Source organism: Lagopus leucura, unplaced genomic scaffold (genome assembly GCF_019238085.1).
Source record: "Lagopus leucura isolate 7727_CA_CO unplaced genomic scaffold, USGS_WTPT01 Super-Scaffold_739, whole genome shotgun sequence".
Taxonomy (NCBI): domain Eukaryota; kingdom Metazoa; phylum Chordata; class Aves; order Galliformes; family Phasianidae; genus Lagopus; species Lagopus leucura.
In genome coordinates this window covers 7,246,785-7,267,401 of record NW_024962255.1, presented here as the reverse complement: position 1 = coordinate 7,267,401, position 20,617 = coordinate 7,246,785, and the positions used below count along the sequence as shown (strand labels likewise).

The 20,617-nt window shown below is 42.3% G+C and overlaps 1 protein-coding gene across 1 annotated transcript in view; it reads right to left on the bottom strand.

Annotated features, from left to right (window-relative positions):
* The window catches only part of PHYHIPL (phytanoyl-CoA 2-hydroxylase interacting protein like), a 33,415-nt gene extending 20,494 nt beyond the window's left edge, over positions 1–12,921 (bottom strand). The window contains exon 1 of the mRNA XM_042863302.1: positions 12,794–12,921. Within this exon, the coding sequence (XP_042719236.1) occupies positions 12,794–12,899 (106 nt within the window). The 5' untranslated portion in view covers positions 12,900–12,921. The remainder of the gene's footprint in view (positions 1–12,793) is intronic.
* Between the last annotated feature and the right edge of the window lie 7,696 nt (positions 12,922–20,617).

Genomic DNA, 20,617 nt, shown 5'->3' with positions numbered 1-20,617 from the left:
AAAACAAATTTTAATTAAAATGTGCATTTCTCAGCTGCCAAAAGAGAAACAGGGCAATAAGAGATGTAAAAGGCTCTAAACCACCTTCAAGCTTAATTTAAATATCACTTAAAAATTAAGATGAACTATACATACACTTAAATGTACTTAAATTTACATATAATGCATATGTTGTAAGAAATTTCAGATTTTGAGAGCTAGTTACTTCACCAGATTCACTACTGTAGAAGCAAATCAATTTGTTGAATGTATTTATTCATTCAGCATGTGAGCTCTGTATTGTTAGGAATCTATGAATCCTTATGAAATTCCTTATGACCATACTTAGGCCTGCACACAGGCCTGGAGTGTGGACTATTTTTGAAAGGATGCTATTTCAGTATTACAGCTCGGTATAGTCTTGCTAGAAAACAAGGAGTGACAGTTATTTGCACATAGTTTCTCCCTCTGTAGATTATTAAAAGGATGGGTTTTGGAGCAGGAAGGGATCTGAAGCTTCTTATAGTATGAGGTTTTTCTCTTCTGATGAGTAAACAAGTACAGCTCTCTCTGAGGCTGTGGAATAGCCTACGTCTCCAAGACTAACAGTGAAAGAAAACAGATCTAATAGGTGAAGGCATACTGACTGTATGACCCTGGAAAAATTGCTTGGGGACAGATTCTTATCCAAGTTACACTGCTGTAGGTCACTGGTTTAATTGCTCCAATGCTCTTCATCTAACAGCGTAACCAAGGGCAAAGCACTGCTCTTAATCTTCTACTGCTGTTAATATTAATTGTGTATTAGAGAAACAAGTGGCCTTTTGGACATGATTTCTACTTTCACATTTCACTGAGCAAAACAGAGAAGCAAACAAACACCAATTAGCTGATTTTAACTGATTATTAAGAACCTCACACTCATACATGTTTTACCTTATTCTTATTTGACTGGCAACAACTGGTGCCATTTACTACAGCTGCATCTTAATTAAAAACTAAAAACGTGTTACATATCTCAAGTTAGGTAATGTGAGTTCAAATCTAGCAAGGAGAGGCAGCCTCATATTCACATGAGTTTTCTTTGACCTGCCAGCTTGTCTGAAAACTGCAGCTGACTTGATTGTATAAGAAATTTCATTTAAAACCCACATTCCTTTCAAGCAAAGTGATGCCTACAGAGAAAGGCAAAACTCACCGCTTGACGGGCAGCAGGAAGAAGTCATGGCTGGGGAACACAATTTTACAAATTATTTTACTTGGGAAAGCAGGGAGCTCAATGTGAGTGGGCTTTTGTGACTCACTGGATACACAGGCAGTCTGCAGCATGAATGAGCATTTCTTTACTTCAAAGCATTGGTAATTGCTGCCTGCCTTTCACATGGATAGATTTGTAAGAAACAGAATCTGACTTTGTTTTACACCAGTTTTTGCATTTTAACTGTGATCTGAACTGTTACATAATCTCAGTAGTTGAGGAAACTTGACTCCAGCTCATCATTTTCCTGCCCTCATGGTATCTGTAACGGACAGCTCATGTAGGTTCTCTGATGCCCAAATGGAGAGGAGAAAATTCAAGCTGAAATCTTGATATAATTGAGTTAAAAGAAATGTACAACAACTCTGAATAATCAGATTCAAATCCCCTGAAAATCTGCAGACCTCAATGGCACCCAAATTATTATTATTTAAAAACACAGCTTCTCTTATGAAGTCTTCTGTAGTCTTATCACCAGCTATCATATAGTTCTTGGATTGTAACAAGGAATCAATCATAACTGTGCTAAGACAAAATGAAATTACTTCCTGGAGAGGAATAGCTGCAAAACCTAACACAAATTCACTAAGCCAACAAAGTCTCTTTGGATATGTTACTCAAAAATGATTCATATTCAGATTTATTTTTCATTTTTGGATTTAGAACATATATAAGCATTGTAAGTAATGTTTTCCAATTCACGCTCCTTACCATGTGAGCTATATATAAGAAGTGTTCTAAGACACACTGAAGGATTTAGGTTCACTGTACGGTCTTTCTGCTTTCATCTCAAGCACTGCACACTTGAATTAGCACTGACAGCCTCACCAGACAGCCTAGGTAGTTTGCTGATGCTTTGCTCAAGGAACCAACCCAGAAACCAGCTGAGCATTACAGTATATACAAAAATAGAAGGAAGAGAATAAGTATTTCATTTTTCAGATGTAGGACCTAATTCTGTCTTTCCTGCACTCAAGGAGCAGCTGAGGTCACTTAGTTTGTTCAGCATAGAGGAGACTGAGGGAAGGCTTCACATCAGCCTACAGCTCTCTCATGCAGGGACTGGGGGAAAAGGCTCTGATCTCTTTGGTGACAGCAACAGAACCAGAGAGAATGACATGAAGCTTCATCAGAGCAGGGTCAGGTTGGGTGTTACGAAAAGGTTCTTCCCCAGAAGTTGGTCAGCCCTGCAAGAGGCTTCCAAGGGCAATGGCCAAAGCACCAAGCTGCTGGAGTTCAAGGAGCATTTAGACAGCACTCTCAGACACGGGATATTAGTTTGGGTGGTCCTGTGTGGAGGAGCTGGACATTATGGTCCATGCGGGTCCCTTCCAGTGTAATGTGGGATATTCTAAGATTCTGTAATTCTATTAGCTTATTCAATTGGTTGATGTTCCAGAGGATGGGGTAAAGCACTTCAAAGACAGAGGAAAGACTTGTAGTTTCAGGTGCCTCCAGTGTCTCCAGCCAGGAGAGAGCAGAAAATAAGGTCTACTTATGGGCAGAGCTGAGAGAATCCCAATAAACTGTGTATGTATGAAATCCTGTGCTCAAATTTGTCCTTTAGAGAAGGGTAAGGTGGTATATGTGTCACCAAAGAACATGTGACACTGACTAAAATTTCAGTATGTTCCACAAGCAAAGGACAACATTTTAATGTAATGCAATATTTGAGAAGATAGGGGTTTTCAGCTCCTGTGATTGGAGATGTATCTTCAAACTACACTGAAAGTTTAGAGGTTAGTAATTTATCAGAAACATCACCATTCTGAAATCCATGTTTACTACTATCTAAAATACTACATTACCAGCATAACGTCCATCATAAAAGTACATCATATTATCAAATATTCCTTAAAAATAGCATGGAAACAATCTGCTACATACTCTATTCTTCACTTTACCCCTTAGTTTATATAAACTCATGTATAATTTGCTTGAGATTAAAATAACCAGAGACAGAGTATGAATCATTCTGCTGATGTTTGTTATATTTACAGTTATGGCTATCCAAGATGGAAAGAGCCTTTAAACATCTTTTCTTCCACCTGATTTCAAACTACATATGTCTTCAGCTACAAGTTCAAGCAAACTACAAAATAAAAAAAATAAATTAAAAAAAAAAAAAGATCTTTCTAAAACTTTATTTTCCCTAGCCAAAACTGAAGATAGATGAAATCCAGACAAATTGAAACTGGAAGAGAAAAATTCCACATTAAACACACATCTGTATGTGTAAGAGTGAATATATACAACAGACATTAGGAAAACACAGCACTTGTAAGGTCTTGATGGCACTGAGTTATGAATCCAAATTTACTTCTACGCAAAGTTTTCTCAAACATAATAGAACAGCTCAGGGAATAAATGTATAAATGTATGGAATACCTCTGGCAGACAATTCTCACAACTAGAGTATATTCACAGACAAAGCATAACATGGGAATTCCTCAGACCATGTTTCTCTGCCTAATGCTGCCAGCTGTGTCTGGCTCATTGAAGAAATAATCTCTAGACACCACTCTGTACTTGGAACTGAGAGGGCAACTCTGATAACAGTTACTTCCCCTCGTTCTGTAGGAACAAAACAGCAACACTGAAGTAGTTTTAAGGTTTCCCCTTTTTTGATAGCAGCTAGAACTGCCAAGGCTCAAAGAAATTGTTGTTGGGTTATAAAAACAGTATAGCTAATCATTGCTTTTGAAAACATCCACACAAAACAGCTTACTCACTCAAGCATACATAAAAAAAGAACATTCTGTGAAAACAATAAAATAAAATGGATTAATGATTCAACTACAAATACCACTGCGAAAATTGATCAGCTACAAACGCTACAATGAATTCTAAACAAACCTGTGCTGAAGGAAACACTTTCAAGGTCAAATAAAGGATTCTTCACTGTATAATGAATATAGCATGGAAATCACAGGAATTGAGGTTGGAGCAGAGCTTTCTTCTGTTCCAATATCATAAATATTTCATTTGTGCTCCTTTGCCATGACACTGGCATGTTTTTATAAACATATCATGGATTGACAGTGTAAATGGTGTTTTTTCAAACGTTTCTAAATATTTGGAAATAGTACTCTGGTAGGAACACTTCATACTTCTATTAAGACACAAGAAAACACAGCAGATAATTCAGATAATCCAGAATTAAAAACAGCTTTCCAAAGTCACATAAAGCACACAAGCCCATGTATGCTGGAGCATGGCAGACATACCTACAATACAAAACAGACAAAGAACAGCAAGCCCAGACTGCGCAGACTTTAAAAGATTATCTCCTCAACTCTGGTTAAAGACACTGACACTACTTCAGCATTACAAATGAAACTGAAATCTACCTTGTGGGTAGATATAGTTGGGGGCATCAAACCTGCTATATAGAGGTCATGAATAGTAAGAGATGGAGAAAATTACAGGGAATGTGTAAAAGAGGAGATCTTTGAGGGGGGAAAATTAATGTGGCAGAGAATACTCGGTAGGCAAATCCAAGGTCAGGAAGATAAATTTCAGCCAGCCTTTGGAGATGATTTAAAATAATGATGTCTGTCAAAGCAATTCAAAAGTGAATGAAGAAATTCTAGACATCTCTACGTAAGAAACATGATAGTCCCTCTTTTCCCTCCTTTGTGTGAGAAAACAATCTTCTTCCTGGTCAAGAACCCACGGCTCTGGAACTAGGAAGCTTATTGGAAATGTCCTGTAAAAGCTGAAGCAGCCCATAGCACACAGTGATGTAGTTATACAGGCATGACTGCAGGGTAACTGAAAATTCAGAGAAGTGAGCTCAGAAGACAGTTTACCAGAGGTGTTAGAACTACCAGATTAATTAGTAGGCTGAGAATAAAACTGCTACATACAATTTGAGAGAGAAGCTGAAACAGACAAAGGAGTTACTAACAGCTTAACTTTTACTCAAGAAAAACAGCTTTTGTATTTGAGATTGTCCAACTTCATAAATGATGGAGGCAGTAGAATTTCTCTTCCTTAAATGATTCCTCCTGCCATTGCATTTACTAAGAACTTCCAATCTGCAGGGCTGAACATTGGCTTGCAAAGAGGAGACTGACACATGTCAGAGCATGCAAGAAGCTAAGGAATCTAATGGGCTATACCATAGAGCCCAGGGCTTCTTCAGGCTACATAAGCACCTTTAGGAATGTTTGGAAAAGAGAGATCACATTTCTGTACTGCAGATGATACTAAAATGACCTGAAAACACAAATCTTGCAGAACAGGCTAAAAGTAATAAAATGTATTCTAATACAGAATAAATAAAATGCATCTGGAAATTATAATTTGAAAGAAGAGAAAACACATGCACACAGAAAGGACATTTGTGAAACAGTAACGGCTAAAGTGCCCTAGTTATAACAGCAGGTGGAAATTAACTACAAAGAACATAACTTTGAGTTGCAACCTAGCAGTATCAGCTCATAGCACTAGGAGAGGACAGTACTTCTCTATGTGGATTTGGTATAGTTACACACTAAGAATTTCAGTTGACTTACAGAAGATCTAGAAGAGTTTCAATGAACAATAATTAGCTCAGCCAGGGGCACAAATAAAAGAGCAGACAAGATTTGGACAGCTAGTCACATACAGTTTGGTCTTTAACAGATAAAACAGTTAATGATCAACCATACAGACTTGCAAAATGCTCTAAAAGGAGATGAGGAAGGAGGAAGAAGGAAGTAAAATGACTCTAAAAATTAAGGAACAGTAAGGAAGGATGAGAATAACTGCATTTCTTGACACAGTCAGTTTCCAGCAATGTCCAACGAATTAGTGGCATCATTGCTTATGACAGAAAACGATAGTACAAAATTCTTGCAATAGTGAGGTGAAGTGAAAGATATAAGCAAATCATTAGTATTCTTCTCTTACATAACTCTAAATATCATTTATGAGGACTTCCAAATAGCTGCTTGGCCCCATTTAATATTTCTCTGTATCCAAACAGTACGGAACCTCATATATGAAAAATTGTGACTCTTGCAAGAATGTCAATGGTAAGTATTTTTCCTTCTAATGCTACGCACAAGATTCTAGTTCCTACCTGAAGCAGCAATATTACTTGTCACAAAATAAAAAGACTCACCTTTGATCACTTGATGCTCTATCAGTTAAGAAGAAATTTCATAGGAAAAAAATGTTTATTGGTTGGCTTCTATATCCTTTAAATTCTAGAAAAATTATGCATTTTCTATTTCGAAAAGTGTGTGTTTAATTCCAAACTGCAGCTGAGGAGAGGAACAATAGTTACAGTAATTACAAACAACGACTCCTGAACTCTGTGTCACAACTGAGTGTCACAGTTACAGGCGTCTCTCTATTATTATCACTTGATATGAAAACATGGGTTATTTATGTCTATGCTCAGAACTCTCAGAGTTAAAAATAAAATAAAACCCAACAACTAACTATGCAAGTAGCACCATTCGGGACACTAACAATTAACGTCAAACTTGGACCTCTCAGCTGCCCTTCATGTGAGAGTCTACCTAGAAATTCAGTTGTTTCCTGTCTCTGAGACTTACTGGATAGCATTTCAGAAACAGCTATGATGCTGCTCCATAATGCTAAGAGATGGATTTGAAGAATGGATTCAGAGGCTAAATGGTGCCACTGTATCCCTTCTGTTCAAAAGGAAAACGTGTACATGACCTGGCCAAGAAAAACTTCTCCCATCTACAAACTATAAAAATATGTTGCAGAACACTCTGGTAATCCAGCATAACAATAAACTTCTGAAATAAATACGAAAACATGAGAGATCCTCAAACAATAGGGAAATCCAGAGACGAAAATAGTTTACATAAGACAGAAATGACATTTATCTTGTAAAACACTAATGTAAGATTTTTAGACTAAACAGTTTTGATGGTCTCAAATGTTTGGATGGGAATGAAACTGATTTATTCAGCTGAAACTGGCCAAGACACCAATTCCAGCTGTGATCCTGATAGTTGTATACTGTGTTCACATAGTGGAAACGAACACAGGAAAAAACAACTTTAAAAGCACATTAGGAAGACTGTATAGTTTAAGCCATCAAGAGGGAGAAACATCGGAATGAAACATACTTGAATAACCTTAAATTGGCCCCTTTGTATGTTCAGATTATGACATAGACTTTAATTGCATGATTACATACTATTTTTCTACACAAATTCTGACTCATTCAGCATAATGAATAGTGTGTACTTAATGAACTACTTTTCTTTTATCCGCTATTCACCATTGTTCAGTAGTTCCAGGACTTATTTGCTACACATTATTCAGAGTCTGCTCTGAAGACAAAATTATGAACTTCATTGCGGACTTTTCCAATCACCTCATGGGTTTTCCAGGCTACTGTGGTGCTTGGATACTTAACAAATATTTAGTAGTTTATTTGGAAATCATCTCTTGGAGGGGAGGCAATCATATCACTTCCATTTTACACTGAGAAAACTGAGGCACAAAAAGGTTAAGATAAACAAATACTGACTTTCAGTACCTATTTAAGATGGTTAATATATCCTTTGTTAAAGCATTGAGCACTGTGTTACACATGTTCAAAATCTCACTCACTCACTGAAATTAGCTGCCACTGTGGACTCGCAGTATTCCTGAAAGCCTCATTCCTTGGTATTAGAATCAAGCAAGCAGAAAAGGAGGAACACAACAAGTAACAATCCCCTTTGAAAATTAGGTAGCTCTTGCTCAGTTTCATGCAGAAAGTCTGGAATAGCCTTCAGGACAGAACTAAAATTGCTTTCTCCATTATTTCTTTCCCTACCTTTCAACATGCCACTCAACTCAGCCAGTATCCACTGTATCACATGAAGTATCCTATCACCATGTCAGTTCTGTCTGCAAAGAGGATGACCCATCATGTCTGCAATTTCTTAGGATTTACAGAACATCAGGAAAAAAAAGGAAAAAGAAAGAAGAAAAAACACGTAGAATTCTACCCATAGCTTCACCTCAGTTCTCATACAAGTAACGTATTGGAACACCTAGGTACACAAGCAGCCATCTCTCTGTACCGCTACCGCTACCATCTCAGCTAAAGGGCTGACCACCTGCCATGCCAGACTGTCATCCTTCAAACAAACAAACCCAGAAAAGGGGTGTCATGCTTTGCCAGTAGATTTTAGATATCTTTGCTGGCAAATGAACAAGAACTACAAGGTATGCTGGGATCATGTCTGGCTTTTGAAGATTGCATGCGCTCATATGTATTGACCTTTGTCTATGAAACCGAAGGACAGCTACTTCTATACTGTTTCTTGAGGTTATTTGCATCTGCCCCTCTTTGTTGTTCAAGAGTCCTGTTTTTCATTCCTAAGGCTGCCAGTGGAATCCTGGCCTCTTCACTGAGCAAGACCCAGTTACATTTACTTACTTCTAACCTCTGCTGTCTGTACTTCCCTTTCCACATTCTCATACCTTGTTTCTTCTTTGCAGACAGGTCTCCAGGTTTACTTTTCACGGGCTCCCATTTCTAATTCCACTCTCTTTTATCAAACCCATCTAATCTAGGTGAACATCCCCTCATCTTTTTTCCCAACTTTATTTCTCTGTGCATCCCATCAGAATTTGGATTGCCTCCCTTGCTGCTTCATTTTCTTTTCCCATTCTTCATTCAAAGTCATTCTTCCTACCTCTGTTCTCACATTCAATCTAATCCTCACAAACATCTCCACCACTTCAGTTTTTCCTGTTCTTCCACCCCTGACTAGCCACAGCCTGTCTCTACTAGCTCCAAGGCCATGTACCTTCTGGACCAGTTCTTCTCCCCACTCCAAGCCTCCGAAGTTCCAACACAGTTGTTGAAGATTTGTTACTCTGCTCTTCTTTCTGCACATCCATAGGTGCCTTCTTCTTTCCAGCCACCTCTGCCTACTATAAGAGCAGACGACAGTGGCACTGCTTTCCCTCAGGCAGGATGCCAGCAGCTGAAGAGCAGTATCTGTAGGGGGAGCCCTGCACAACCATAACGTGAAGCTTCACGAAATTCATATGTTAAAACCTAAGACTGTTCTACCAAGTATCTGAAAAGGACTGGTTTTTAAAAGGTTTATAATTTTACGCTGTTATATATATTTCCTTAGAACCGGCCTGTTCATGACACAAAAATCATGCATCTACTAAAAGCTTAAAGCCTAGGTGGGGATAATACAAAATTTATGAAATTGTCACGAGAATTTTTAACTCAGCTCATTCTTTCTTGGCCTAAATTCACAGAAACTTGGCTACAACATCTACGTATGGCAAAGGGAAACAACACAAAAGATGAACTCATCAGAGTTACAAGGAACTAAATGTTAGAGTGTGCAGCAGACATATAAAAAGCTGTACCAGTAAACTCACTGAAAATAAGGAATGATAGATATATTCATAGATCACAAAGCATGCTAAAAGTAAGAGCTAATAACCGGCTTTGTAATGTTGCTTTCTCTTTAAGCCAAACCTTACCAGATGTTTTTATTTAAAGATTTCCAAAAGGCATGTGTTTGTTTCATTTTGTCTCAAATTATTAAGTTTTCTAAATGGTCTGATTCATTATGAGAGGTGGTGGTGCTTGAAAGAACATTGAAACAACCAGAAAAAAATACTATAAAGATATGAATCATAATATCATTAATTATTTGCTCCAATTCCTGGATTTCTGGCTCCTGCATTTTCCACCACAGGATGCATAACCCCATTTTCCAAGCACAAAATGTTTCAATATTAATTCCCTCATCTTAAAAATACAAGGCAAAATATTTTTGGTCTCTGAGAATCACAGAATCACAGAATTGTAGGGGTTGGAAGGGACCTCCAGAGATCAGCGAGTCCAACCCCTCTGCCAAAGCAGTTCCCTACAGCAGGTCACACAGGTCGGCATCCAGGCAGGTCTTGAACATCTCCAGAGAAGGAGACTCCACCAACTCCCTGGGCAGCCTGTTCCAGTGCTCCGTCACCTCACTGTAAAGAAGTTCTTGCACATATTCATGTGAAACTTCCTATGCTGCAGCTTATGTCAGTTTCCCCTTGTCCTGTCTCCACTCACCACTGAAAAGAGACTCCTCACCACTATGGCTCCCACACCTCAGATATTTATAAAACTAGATCAGGTCCCCTCTTAGTCTCCTTTTCTCAAGGCTGAACAGACCCAGTTCACTCAGCCTTTCCTCATAGGAGAGATGCTCCAGGCCCTTCACCATCTTTGTGGCCCTCCGCTGGACTCTTTCCAAGAGATCCCTGTCTGTTTTGTACTGGGGAGCCCAGAACTGGACGCAGTACTCCAGATGAGGTCTTACCAGGGCAGAGTAGAGGGGGAGGATCACCTCCCTCGACCTGCTGGACACGCTCTTTTTAATGCACCCCAGAAACATCCCGGAGAAACAATGCCTGTAATTCTATCTTAAATGTGCTGTAGAATTTATCATGGTTGAATTTGTAAGGCTATCGTTTTCCTGAATGGCTTCACTGTTATTGCTGGGGAATAAAGGGCATTTTCCAAAGGTTAAAATCTAGCTTATTTTTAATTCACTACAGGTAATATATTAATTCTAATTGCAAAACTTGGACTGGCCTTGGTGATACCAACACACTACTTTGAGAGCTAACTCTTTCACAATTAAGACATCCTAAAATAAATTATGATACAAATGCACTTAACTAAACTCACGTGCACAGTTTGGGATCTAAATGGGTTGCATATGCATTTCCATGCTTATCTAGAAAGATTAATGGCCAAACCTTTGCTTGCTTCTTTTCATGATCCCGTTTAAGCAATCCTTTTGATACATAAGTGCCACCTGTAGGAAGTACTGAAGTATGCTCAAATACAATCTTGTGCCAAGTAAGGCATCAAGTTGCATATTTTGTATGCCCAATACAGGTTTCTCTTTCAGAAATTCAATCCTGTACTGTAAGAAGCAATGAACCTGTATGATAGTGGCTTACTTGATGAAGATCAGTTTCTAAAGTCAAAGCTACAGGAATAACACTGCTTTGTAATGCAGTCTATTCAAATGAAAATTCAAATTAAAAATGAAAAACACTACATTGTTTCCATTTGCTGGTCTGTATAACACTATTCCATAGAAATCAAGCAGTGCTTAACTATGCTATGTCAAATTAAATAGTGCCTGCAATGGCTAAAATGGAGTGCTTCACCACAGTTACCTAAGGCAGACAAATACTAAGGAGTGCATAACTTCTCTATTTCCATTTCTTTCCAGAATCAATAAAAAGAAGCTAACTTAAAAAAGTGTTCTAGCAAAACAACAGTCTGGCCTCTACCACACCATATACACCATTCAGTTTCTCTGTGTAGCGTGCTAAGCATGAATGGATGGAAGTGCAAATGCTACCTTAGATCCAACGCTGAGAGAATCCAGTAATTTCCAAAGCCACCATAAAAATAATTATGAAAAAGAGTTTCCAATTCCATAGCAATTTCTCTGATATTTCAAGAGAAATGGAGAGTTTAAAAAATTAATTGCTTCAAGTATTAAGCAGACCTTCATCAAAGAAGTAAAGAATTTAAACACAAATAATTTGTTAAAAAAAAAAACAAACAGTGATTGAGAAAGCTGGACTGTTGCCATAAACGTTACCTACAACAGTTACATTCCATAAGTGTATCACAACAAGGAAATAGTTTCCTCAGTTCAATTATCTCACTCACTGATGAGGTATTTCCATCCCCTAAGATATTTACCAGGTAGCACTGTCAAAGCAGATCACATTAAAAAACAAGAAGTTATTTTTGATCACATAAACATACACAGACAAGAAGAACGGCCCGATACAAGGACAGAAACGATACTCCGCCCTCCTACGGAACAATTTTTCATTGTTCTGAGCATCAGTGCCTCCAGTTTAGTCTAGTAGGTCGCTGCTACTTGTGCACGAAAGACGCGCGTTCAGTGTCGCCGCTGCGATCGCCCTCGGCCGCTGCCGTGGGCGCGGACGGCGGCTCAGCCCCGCGCACAGCGGCCCGCTCCGTGCCCGCCCCCGACGGCGCCCGCCGCGGCGGTGCTGTCCGCGGTGCTGAACCCTCCGCGGCCCCGCTCCGCGCCCAGCAGCGCCAGCGCCGGCAACAAGTTTCGCCACCGGCGCGCGGCCCTCGGCGGACGCGCCCGCGCGTGCCGGGCTCGGGCACTGCCGTACGGCACAAAGCAGCTCGGGGCTCGCGGCCGACAGAACCGCGACGCGGCCGCCGCTCCACCTCCGGGCGCGGGCTGCGCGCTCCGGCCCCGCGGCCGGTCCCGGCGGGGCGGCACGGGCCGCGCCGTGCCGCAGCTCCCCGCCAGTACAGCCGCACTGCCGCACCGGGGGGCTCCGGGGCGCGGCGGCGCGCCCTCCGCTCCCTCCCGCAAGGCGCAGCCTTCAGTCCGCCTTTTGTTCTCGGCGCGGGAGGGCGGCGGGCGGGAGGGCGCGGGGACATCCCCCGGCAGCCGGGCTAACAAAGGGCCGCACGCAGAGGCGATTAACTCGCCTTACGTCCGCCGGGGCAGCCGCGGCGCGCGCCCGGGAATTACCGCGCCGAGCCGCACTCACCGTCCCTCTCGCAGAGCTGGATCGCCTCCAGGCTCAGGTTCTTGATCACCTCCTCGCAGGGGCTCGTGGGGCTGCCCACGGCGTGCGCCAGGCGCGGAGCCTCCATCGCGCCCCTCGCCGCTCCCTGCTGTGGGGCTGGGGCTGGAGCTCGGGCGGTACAGAGCCGCGGCCGCGCTTCCCGGCGCCGCCCGGCTGGCTGGGCTCGGCGGAGGCGGGCGGCAGCGGATTTGTCGCCGCGGCGGGCTGGGGAGGGGGCAGCAGAGAGGCGCGCTCCTCGCACCCCGGGCGCCGCGTTTAAAGGGGCCGCCGCCGCCGAGGCGCGACGGCAGCTCGGCCGGCTCCCCTCCCCCACGCCCTTACGTAACGCCGGCGGAGCGGCCCCGCGCCTTCCCGCTCGCTCCCCGCCGACTCCTCGCGGCCCCGCGGCGGGGACCGCTACCGACGGCCGCGGCCGCGCGTGCCCCGGGGGCCCCTCAGGAGGGCTCCGCTGCACTCCCTCAGGCTTCCCGCTGCCGCCTGAGGCTCCCGTCTCGAGGGTGCCTGCAAGCAGGGAGGCACGGGAGTGTGGGGACAAGTGCCCGCGGTCGCTGGCTTCCCGCGGGGAGCGCTCGGGAGCACGTGCCGCCCAGCATGGTGCGGAACTGCAATGCTGTGTGCAGTGCTTTGAGCCTTCGGTTACACAAGGAGCTGGAGAAAGAAATGTTGGCCATTGTTAAACCGAGAAGGATATACGTGTCAGGACAGGGTGCAGGAATTAGTCATTCCTGCCTGCCTGCCCTGCACGCGTTCCTCCTGCACTCAGTGCAAAAATTACCCGAGAGCACCGACACCATCGCTGCCAACACCAACACCATTTCCACCAGCACGACTCCTAACAATGCTATCCCTATCAACAGCACCCCCACTGACCATCCCCACGCCAACCCTGCCCAGCCTTTTGCATGAAGCTCGATTCATTCCTATCAGGGAGGAGCAATTCCATCTCAGCTAACAGCTTCTGCAACAAGAACTGGGCTCGAAAGGAGAAAATTTAATTGGAGAGCAATGATAGAAGAACCCCAAACTGCCAGAGCGCTGCACAGCACACATCTATGACGGCCCTGCTCCCTCCCCATAGGCCTTGGTGGAGATGAAGGCCAGGCCCTTGGCAGCACAGCGTGCTTTCCACGAGTCAGCTCTGGAATGGAGCACGGCTGGATAGCCTGTGTCCAGAGAAGCCAGTGTAAGCCTGTATCCTGCCTTGCAGTGCACTAAACAGTCCCAGCCCATCAACTGCTGTTTCACAAAGTCACATTTGGCTCCATGCAGCCACTGATAAACTGCAGCCACTGGCAGCACGCAGAGTAATGTCTGTGAGTCCCTGCTGTGAACCTGAGCTGCTCCTGGTCTGCACCTGCTTGGTGGTGCCAGGAGAAACCCAGTGTTTTTTCTGCTCCAAAATGACAGCAAGCTCCACACATGGCTAAATGATGGTCACAGAGGTGGATTTCTACCCGAATGCGGGATCATCCTGTTCTTGATAAAGGATCCTAGGGACACTAATCTGAGGAAATGAGCTCTGGCATTACTGTGCACAAAGCCACAGCCACGAGCTGCTGTCTGAGAGAAAGGAGTAGAATGGAGCCCTGGCTGGCTCGGCACTTTCAGAGGTCTGTGGTGCAGGACAGGGAGAAGTGTGACACTGAGTGCCCTTCTTGAACTGCCTGCACTTCGCTCCCTCCCTGCACTTTGCTCCTTCCCTGCCTTGCTCACCTTCCATTTGTTCCCCCTCTTTGTCTCTCTCCTGTTTTTTCATCTCAGATGAAAATGTGTACAGGAGTGTCAGGCAGGGGAAAAATGGAGTGAGTGGGAAGGAAACCTGAAGGAAAATGAAAGGAAAGCTGTAACAGACAGGGAAGGAGTGTGAGTCAATGGGGAGGTGGGAAGGGAGAGGAATATATGAATGAACACACAGACAGAATGAGGACAAATGGAGAATACGAGAGAGGAGAAATGGAAGTGGGTGAGACTGCATTCATCAGGTTTAATTCTGGCTCTGACAAGCATTCATTCCCTGCACAGAAGCAAACCCTTCCTACTCAGTGCTGCGAACATTCTTAGCACACCGTCATTCCTCCATAAGGCTGGGTAATTTCTGTTTGATGACTGAAGGTGTGTTTAGTCTCTCGGCACTGTTTCACGTTCGCTCCTTTCCACAACAATGTCAGATGTTGCAGCAGCTCACAGAGCCACGTTACTTATTTGCCAAAACACTGCATAAAGCCTTTCTCAACCAGACATCATTGCTGAATATTGAGACAATTTGCTTTTTTAATATTATTATTCTCTCTGCCTCTGTTTTGTACATTCTTCTTTCCCCTACTTTTTATTTTGTGCTACTGAGGTTGAGTTTTTAAGAACTGGTGGATTTTGCATAGGTCTTTGGAAGCAGACAGCCTTAGGAGTGTTTCCATTCCTCCAAGGCCTCTCATTTCTCAGCTGCCTCTTGGCAATAATCACTGGTTGAGCTGCATCTATTCACTTCCCCAGACCACAAGACTCTTTTTTTCTGAAGAAAAAAACAGTTAATCTACAAACAGTGGCAGACTTCTGTGGAATGGTGCCGCAGAGAAACCTATTCCACAGCTCTGCCCTTCTACAGCACAAAATGAGCCAGACCTGCCTGTGACAGCATTTTGCAGAGTCACTCCTCTGACACGCTTCCTCCAGCCAACAGCTTTTCCCATCACCTGGGCTACACAGAGACACTTCTTATAGCTCAAATTGCTCACAGACTTCATTCCATTTACTGTACTGGAATCACTCGGTGATACCGTAGATATTTCAGTCTCAAAGCACACGGAACTATGCCTGTGGTCCTCTTACCTGAAAGAGCTATACTCTGGCTGTCTCCTGAATGAGGAATAGTGCTATCTGAGGGACAGGTTGTGTCTGTGCTCAGGGATGACAGAGCCTCAGCTATAATCAAAAAGTTTATTCTGAGATGGATTATCCTTGACAGTGTTTAGCAAAAATGTCACATACCACAAATATGGGTCAACATTATATAATGGGAAGGCTGCCAATGGCAGCAGAATATTAGAGACAACAGCGTCATGTGTCTAGAACTGCAAATGCTTACGATTTACCACAGCAGCAACCTTTAGCACATTCAGCAGTAGATAAATAGGGTATTACCAGTTTCTGTAGCTCAACAAGAGTGTATCTATCTGTCATCACAGCAGACTCGTGCAAGCAGAGAGCAGCAGCATTTTCTAACACATTACACCTACCGGGAACACGAGCAGTGGCACACACCCTGTGCCTGGCCAGGTGCAACAGCATTGGCACAAAGGTCTCATTGCAGGGCTGCCATGTACAGCAGACAGGCAGAGCCATCCCCTGCAGAAGCACACGGCTTCTTCCCTAGTAGCCACCACCTACTACAAGTTCAGTCCTGCCACTGTTATTTAGCACCCCATTTGGGGAAAGCTGCCCCAAAGCAGCATGGAGCAGTAAGGCAACCGCATTGTTCTTATTTGAAAACACTTTCAGAGTTCACACTAGCAGGATTTTATTCGTGAGTTGAAAAAGAAACCTCCTTTCTCAGACTTCAGCAACAGTTCCAGCTATTCCTTCCCATTTGGGAATAAAGAAGACTTATGTCATTGCTCAATGGGCTGTGGAAACAGAAGGCAGAAAGGCTACAGACATGGCTTTCAGAAAAGGAAAACAAGGGAGAAAAAAGGCCGCCTTTTTTTCTATTAATATGTCACCTTTGAGAAAAAAACATTAAAGGACAGAAATATAGAAGGGTCAAAAATACCATCCAGTATTTTGGATCAGTCCTAAAAGGAACACTGACTAAACTTAGCAATTAACTCCTGAAGTTTCTTGGAGAAAATACTCTATGGTTTCACAGTCATTCTTTGTCTTTAGAGGACACTGCAGTAGAAAGACACATACTTGTAAAGGATTGTGTGCAAGATATTCTTGAAACACCACAGGACTGAAGAAAATCCTCACAGTAATGACAGGAAGACAAAAAAAAAAAAAAAAAAAAAAGATTTAAGACCCTCCAGTGAAAGCCACGACTGTGCACAGTTAATGTGCAGTGTGACACAGCTTCCTTTTCTACACTGAGAAAGACATTGATGTATGACAATTTGGCACACTAGGCTCAGAATCTCGCTGGGAATTTCTTTGCTTTTTCTCAGACAGCATAGCAAGGGCCCCCTCAAACACTCAGACAGGGAGGGTGATGGCAACAGATACCCTTTTTTATCTGGGAAAATCCAAGGCAAGCAGCAGAGAGCTCCTGAGCGAGCCTTCCTCCCTCTCCCCCATCTCTGCAGGGTGAGCAGTGCAGCCAGGCACCCTCGTGACAGGCTGCAAGCCCTCTTGCAAGGGATCTGCTGCTTTCTTCCCTGATGGTGCTAGAGATGCTGGGAAGCCCTCATAATTTCTGGGAACTCTCCGGTGAGATAAATACAATAGCTCATACAGCTCCAAATGTCTCTCCTCTCTTAGGAAGGCTTCACTGCATTCAGTTCATGCATTCAGGCTATTCTTGCAAGGCTCTAAAGCATATTACAGAACATCAAAGACAAAATTCTGAGGTAATCTTGTGACTTCTGGTGCCATGGGGCACACTCAGGAACCTAGTTTTTTGTATAGCAGGGATGGAATGGAATATGTATGGGGAAAAGCTAGTCTGCTACGCAGGCAAAAAGCCCATCAATGAGAGAATGAGGCAACTCTGGGGATATGCAAGAGAGGGTCACAAAATTAGCACAAACAGGGCAAACAAAGTTTGACTGTTTTCCCAGTCTCCCAGGACAAGTATCAGACAGTGTCAAATGCACTTAAAAGCAACCAGCTCCAAAACAAACACAAGGAGGTGGCTCTTGTTAGACTTGTAGAACTGCTTGCCAAAGGAGAATGTCAGTGCTAAAGTTTATCTCAGTTCAAGGAGAGGCTGAAAAGAAATCCTTTGGAACTACTAAAAGCACAAGTGATTCAAGGTCCTTAAGCTGAAAACAATTAGAGGCTGGGGAAGCATTACTGAGGAGTATATATGCATGCTTATCCTGCTCCTCATCTTCTCTCAACATCCGTGTACAACCATTGCAGAAGATGGACTTGCTGAATGTTTAGTCTGACCCAGCACATCAAGGAACTGCCCTGCTATCTGCCCCTTTATTCCCCGTTCCCCACCTCATCCCCATCCATAATAAACACTTCAAAGAATGCCACTCTCCAGCTGTACCATCTGGATTTGCAACTCCCAACTTACTCTGACCAACATAAACAGTTAAAAGAAAACATTCCTCTCAGACTAATGGAAAAATACCAAGCAAACTATCATTTTATTAATGATATTTACGGCGCTTTCTGAATTTCAGTTTTCACATCTGCTTTATAAAGCCCAAATAAGCATTTAAAAAAGACAGACTATGTCATAGATAACTGTGATGTGTTTCTGGTTTCATAACATTTATTTATTGCCTAATGAGCACCAAGTACTGTTAATGTTTGGCCATTATCATTTATTTATTTGCTTTTCTTTAAGTTTAGCCTCACTTTATTAGATCTATAGTATCTAAGAGGAACAACTAGAACTTTTTATATTTCCTCTCTTGTCTTTGCTGCTAATCATGCTCCTTACTTCAGTATCATTTTCATATTTAATTAGTGATTTATCCTCCAAATGTTGAACCATAACTTGACCTGCAAAGGATACTACTGAGTGCATACCCTTAAAAATTCTGACCTCTATTCAGATTTAATTTCTGTCTATGGTTCTGTGGCCAGCCTGTAATACCTTTAAATGAATTTTAGCCCGAATTGACTTGAACCAGTATTTCCCTTAAGAAATTCCGCAGTAGAGCATCAAATGTCTTTGTAAAGTTTTGATGCCTGTCTGTACTCTACCAACTTGTCATCATCTTATTAAAAAAATAAAATACATGCAGGAAGGAATTTTCTTATTACGGTTTACTTTACTGTAGCACTGGAACCATGCTCTTAAAACAATAATTTTCACAGTTACTCTTAATTCAATTTTTAAAGACTTGCGTCATGCTGACACTTATTTGTCTCCTGATACCTCCTCAATTCCCTGTGATATTTTAACAACTAGCTGTTCCATCACTTCTATAAATACCCAAAGGGACACCTCAACTATATTTGTTCAAGTGATGATATTTCATTATGTACTTCTTAGTTACTTTTTCCTAGCAGTTCACAATTACATAAATGATTTCTTAACCAAGTCATTATTCAAAGTTTAATCACCTTCCCAATAAACTTTATGGCAAAAGTCCAATCAGTTTTACTGGGAATAAGAACTGGCCCCAAAATTTATCTCCCCATTACAAATTAATTACCATTAGTATTTTCTTGGTTAAGTCATTTTGCTGTACTGTACCTTCAGGACTTAAAACAGCCTCTTCACATTATCTTTAACCTCTTGGCAACCATTTCAGTGTATCCTTTGCCTGTTCCTATTTTTCTCATGTGTACTATATTAGAATGTGAAAGCCTATTTTGGTGGCCATCCAGTTTTCTGTTTCCAGTGTAGTTAATATTTTACTTTTACTTGTTCAAGTAGCCCACAGTGACCAATTCCTTTCTTCAGTATTTCCCATTTTCACTGAAACAAGATACATTTCTGCTGGCTTTCCACTACAGTATCAAGAAGTCTTTCCCACAGCCCTTCCCCTTTCCAAAAGGGCTTTCTATGATTATTTTGAATGGTCCTGCATATTAGATTTTCCTCATAATACTACACCTCTTCATTGGATGACATAGAAACTCCTTCTAAACTCCTTTCATGAAGAAGGTAACACATAAAAGGAATAAAGAAAGTCTAAGTGAGTGATTCTTCAATGTCATCTACCAACCTAGTTTTCTTACACCTACAGAGCTTTAGGCTTGTTTTGCATAGGCACAGAAGATGGTCATTCCAGAATAATCCTGGTGCCTGCCAGTTTTTGTACCATCAAGGCTACTGTGGCTCAGGTGATGTGGCAAGACAGGAAAGACATCGTTGTCTTATTCCCCACTGCTGCTGTGAACAAAAGCTAATTAACTGCTAAGGAAACTGAAGAAAAATTACGCTAAATGAATGAGAAGGGGAACACCCAGATGTTCCCTCTCATTGGCTCGGAGCCTAGATATGTAGTGGGACTAGTCATATTTCATTCACTTGACTCATAGTCACTTACTACTAGCTCTTATACTCTCTTTCAGACCTCTGATTAAGTTCAGCATCCACAATTAGAATTTCACAAAGAAACACATTAAAAACAGCAATTAAGAGCGGTGTTTTACAAGTTTTTGCTCTTATAGGAGTGTATGCCTGCTTCACCAGCCATATCCAGACAGATAAAATAGGGAGAGTATGCAGACAATAAAGCAACCACAACTTTATAGCACTGTTTTAACATTCACCAGTATTTGAATTAAACCATGTTCTGCTCTGAGCAATATCTTATCACCGTTACTTGTGTTCTGAATATATGACAGCCCTAAAGGATGCTATTTATTTTCATCATTGCAGTCTTTACAGGCTTGTTCCAAAACTGTTCAGTGAATGATTCCCTGCTCCTGGTTCTTATACCAGGCCGCATAGCAGGACAGGTGCAAAGACCATTGTTAGCGAAAGGGGTTTCTTTGCCTTAGGATCTTTCCACAGCCATTGGGGAGCAGTAAACTCCCAGACAGCGTGTCTCCACCAGAGCTCCTTGTAGGCGTGCTCAGTTGCCCCCCCAGAAGTGTTTTCTCTTGATTTTACAGAAAGTGAAAGAGAAAAGCATCCTGAAGCTAAAGCTAGTCTTTGTG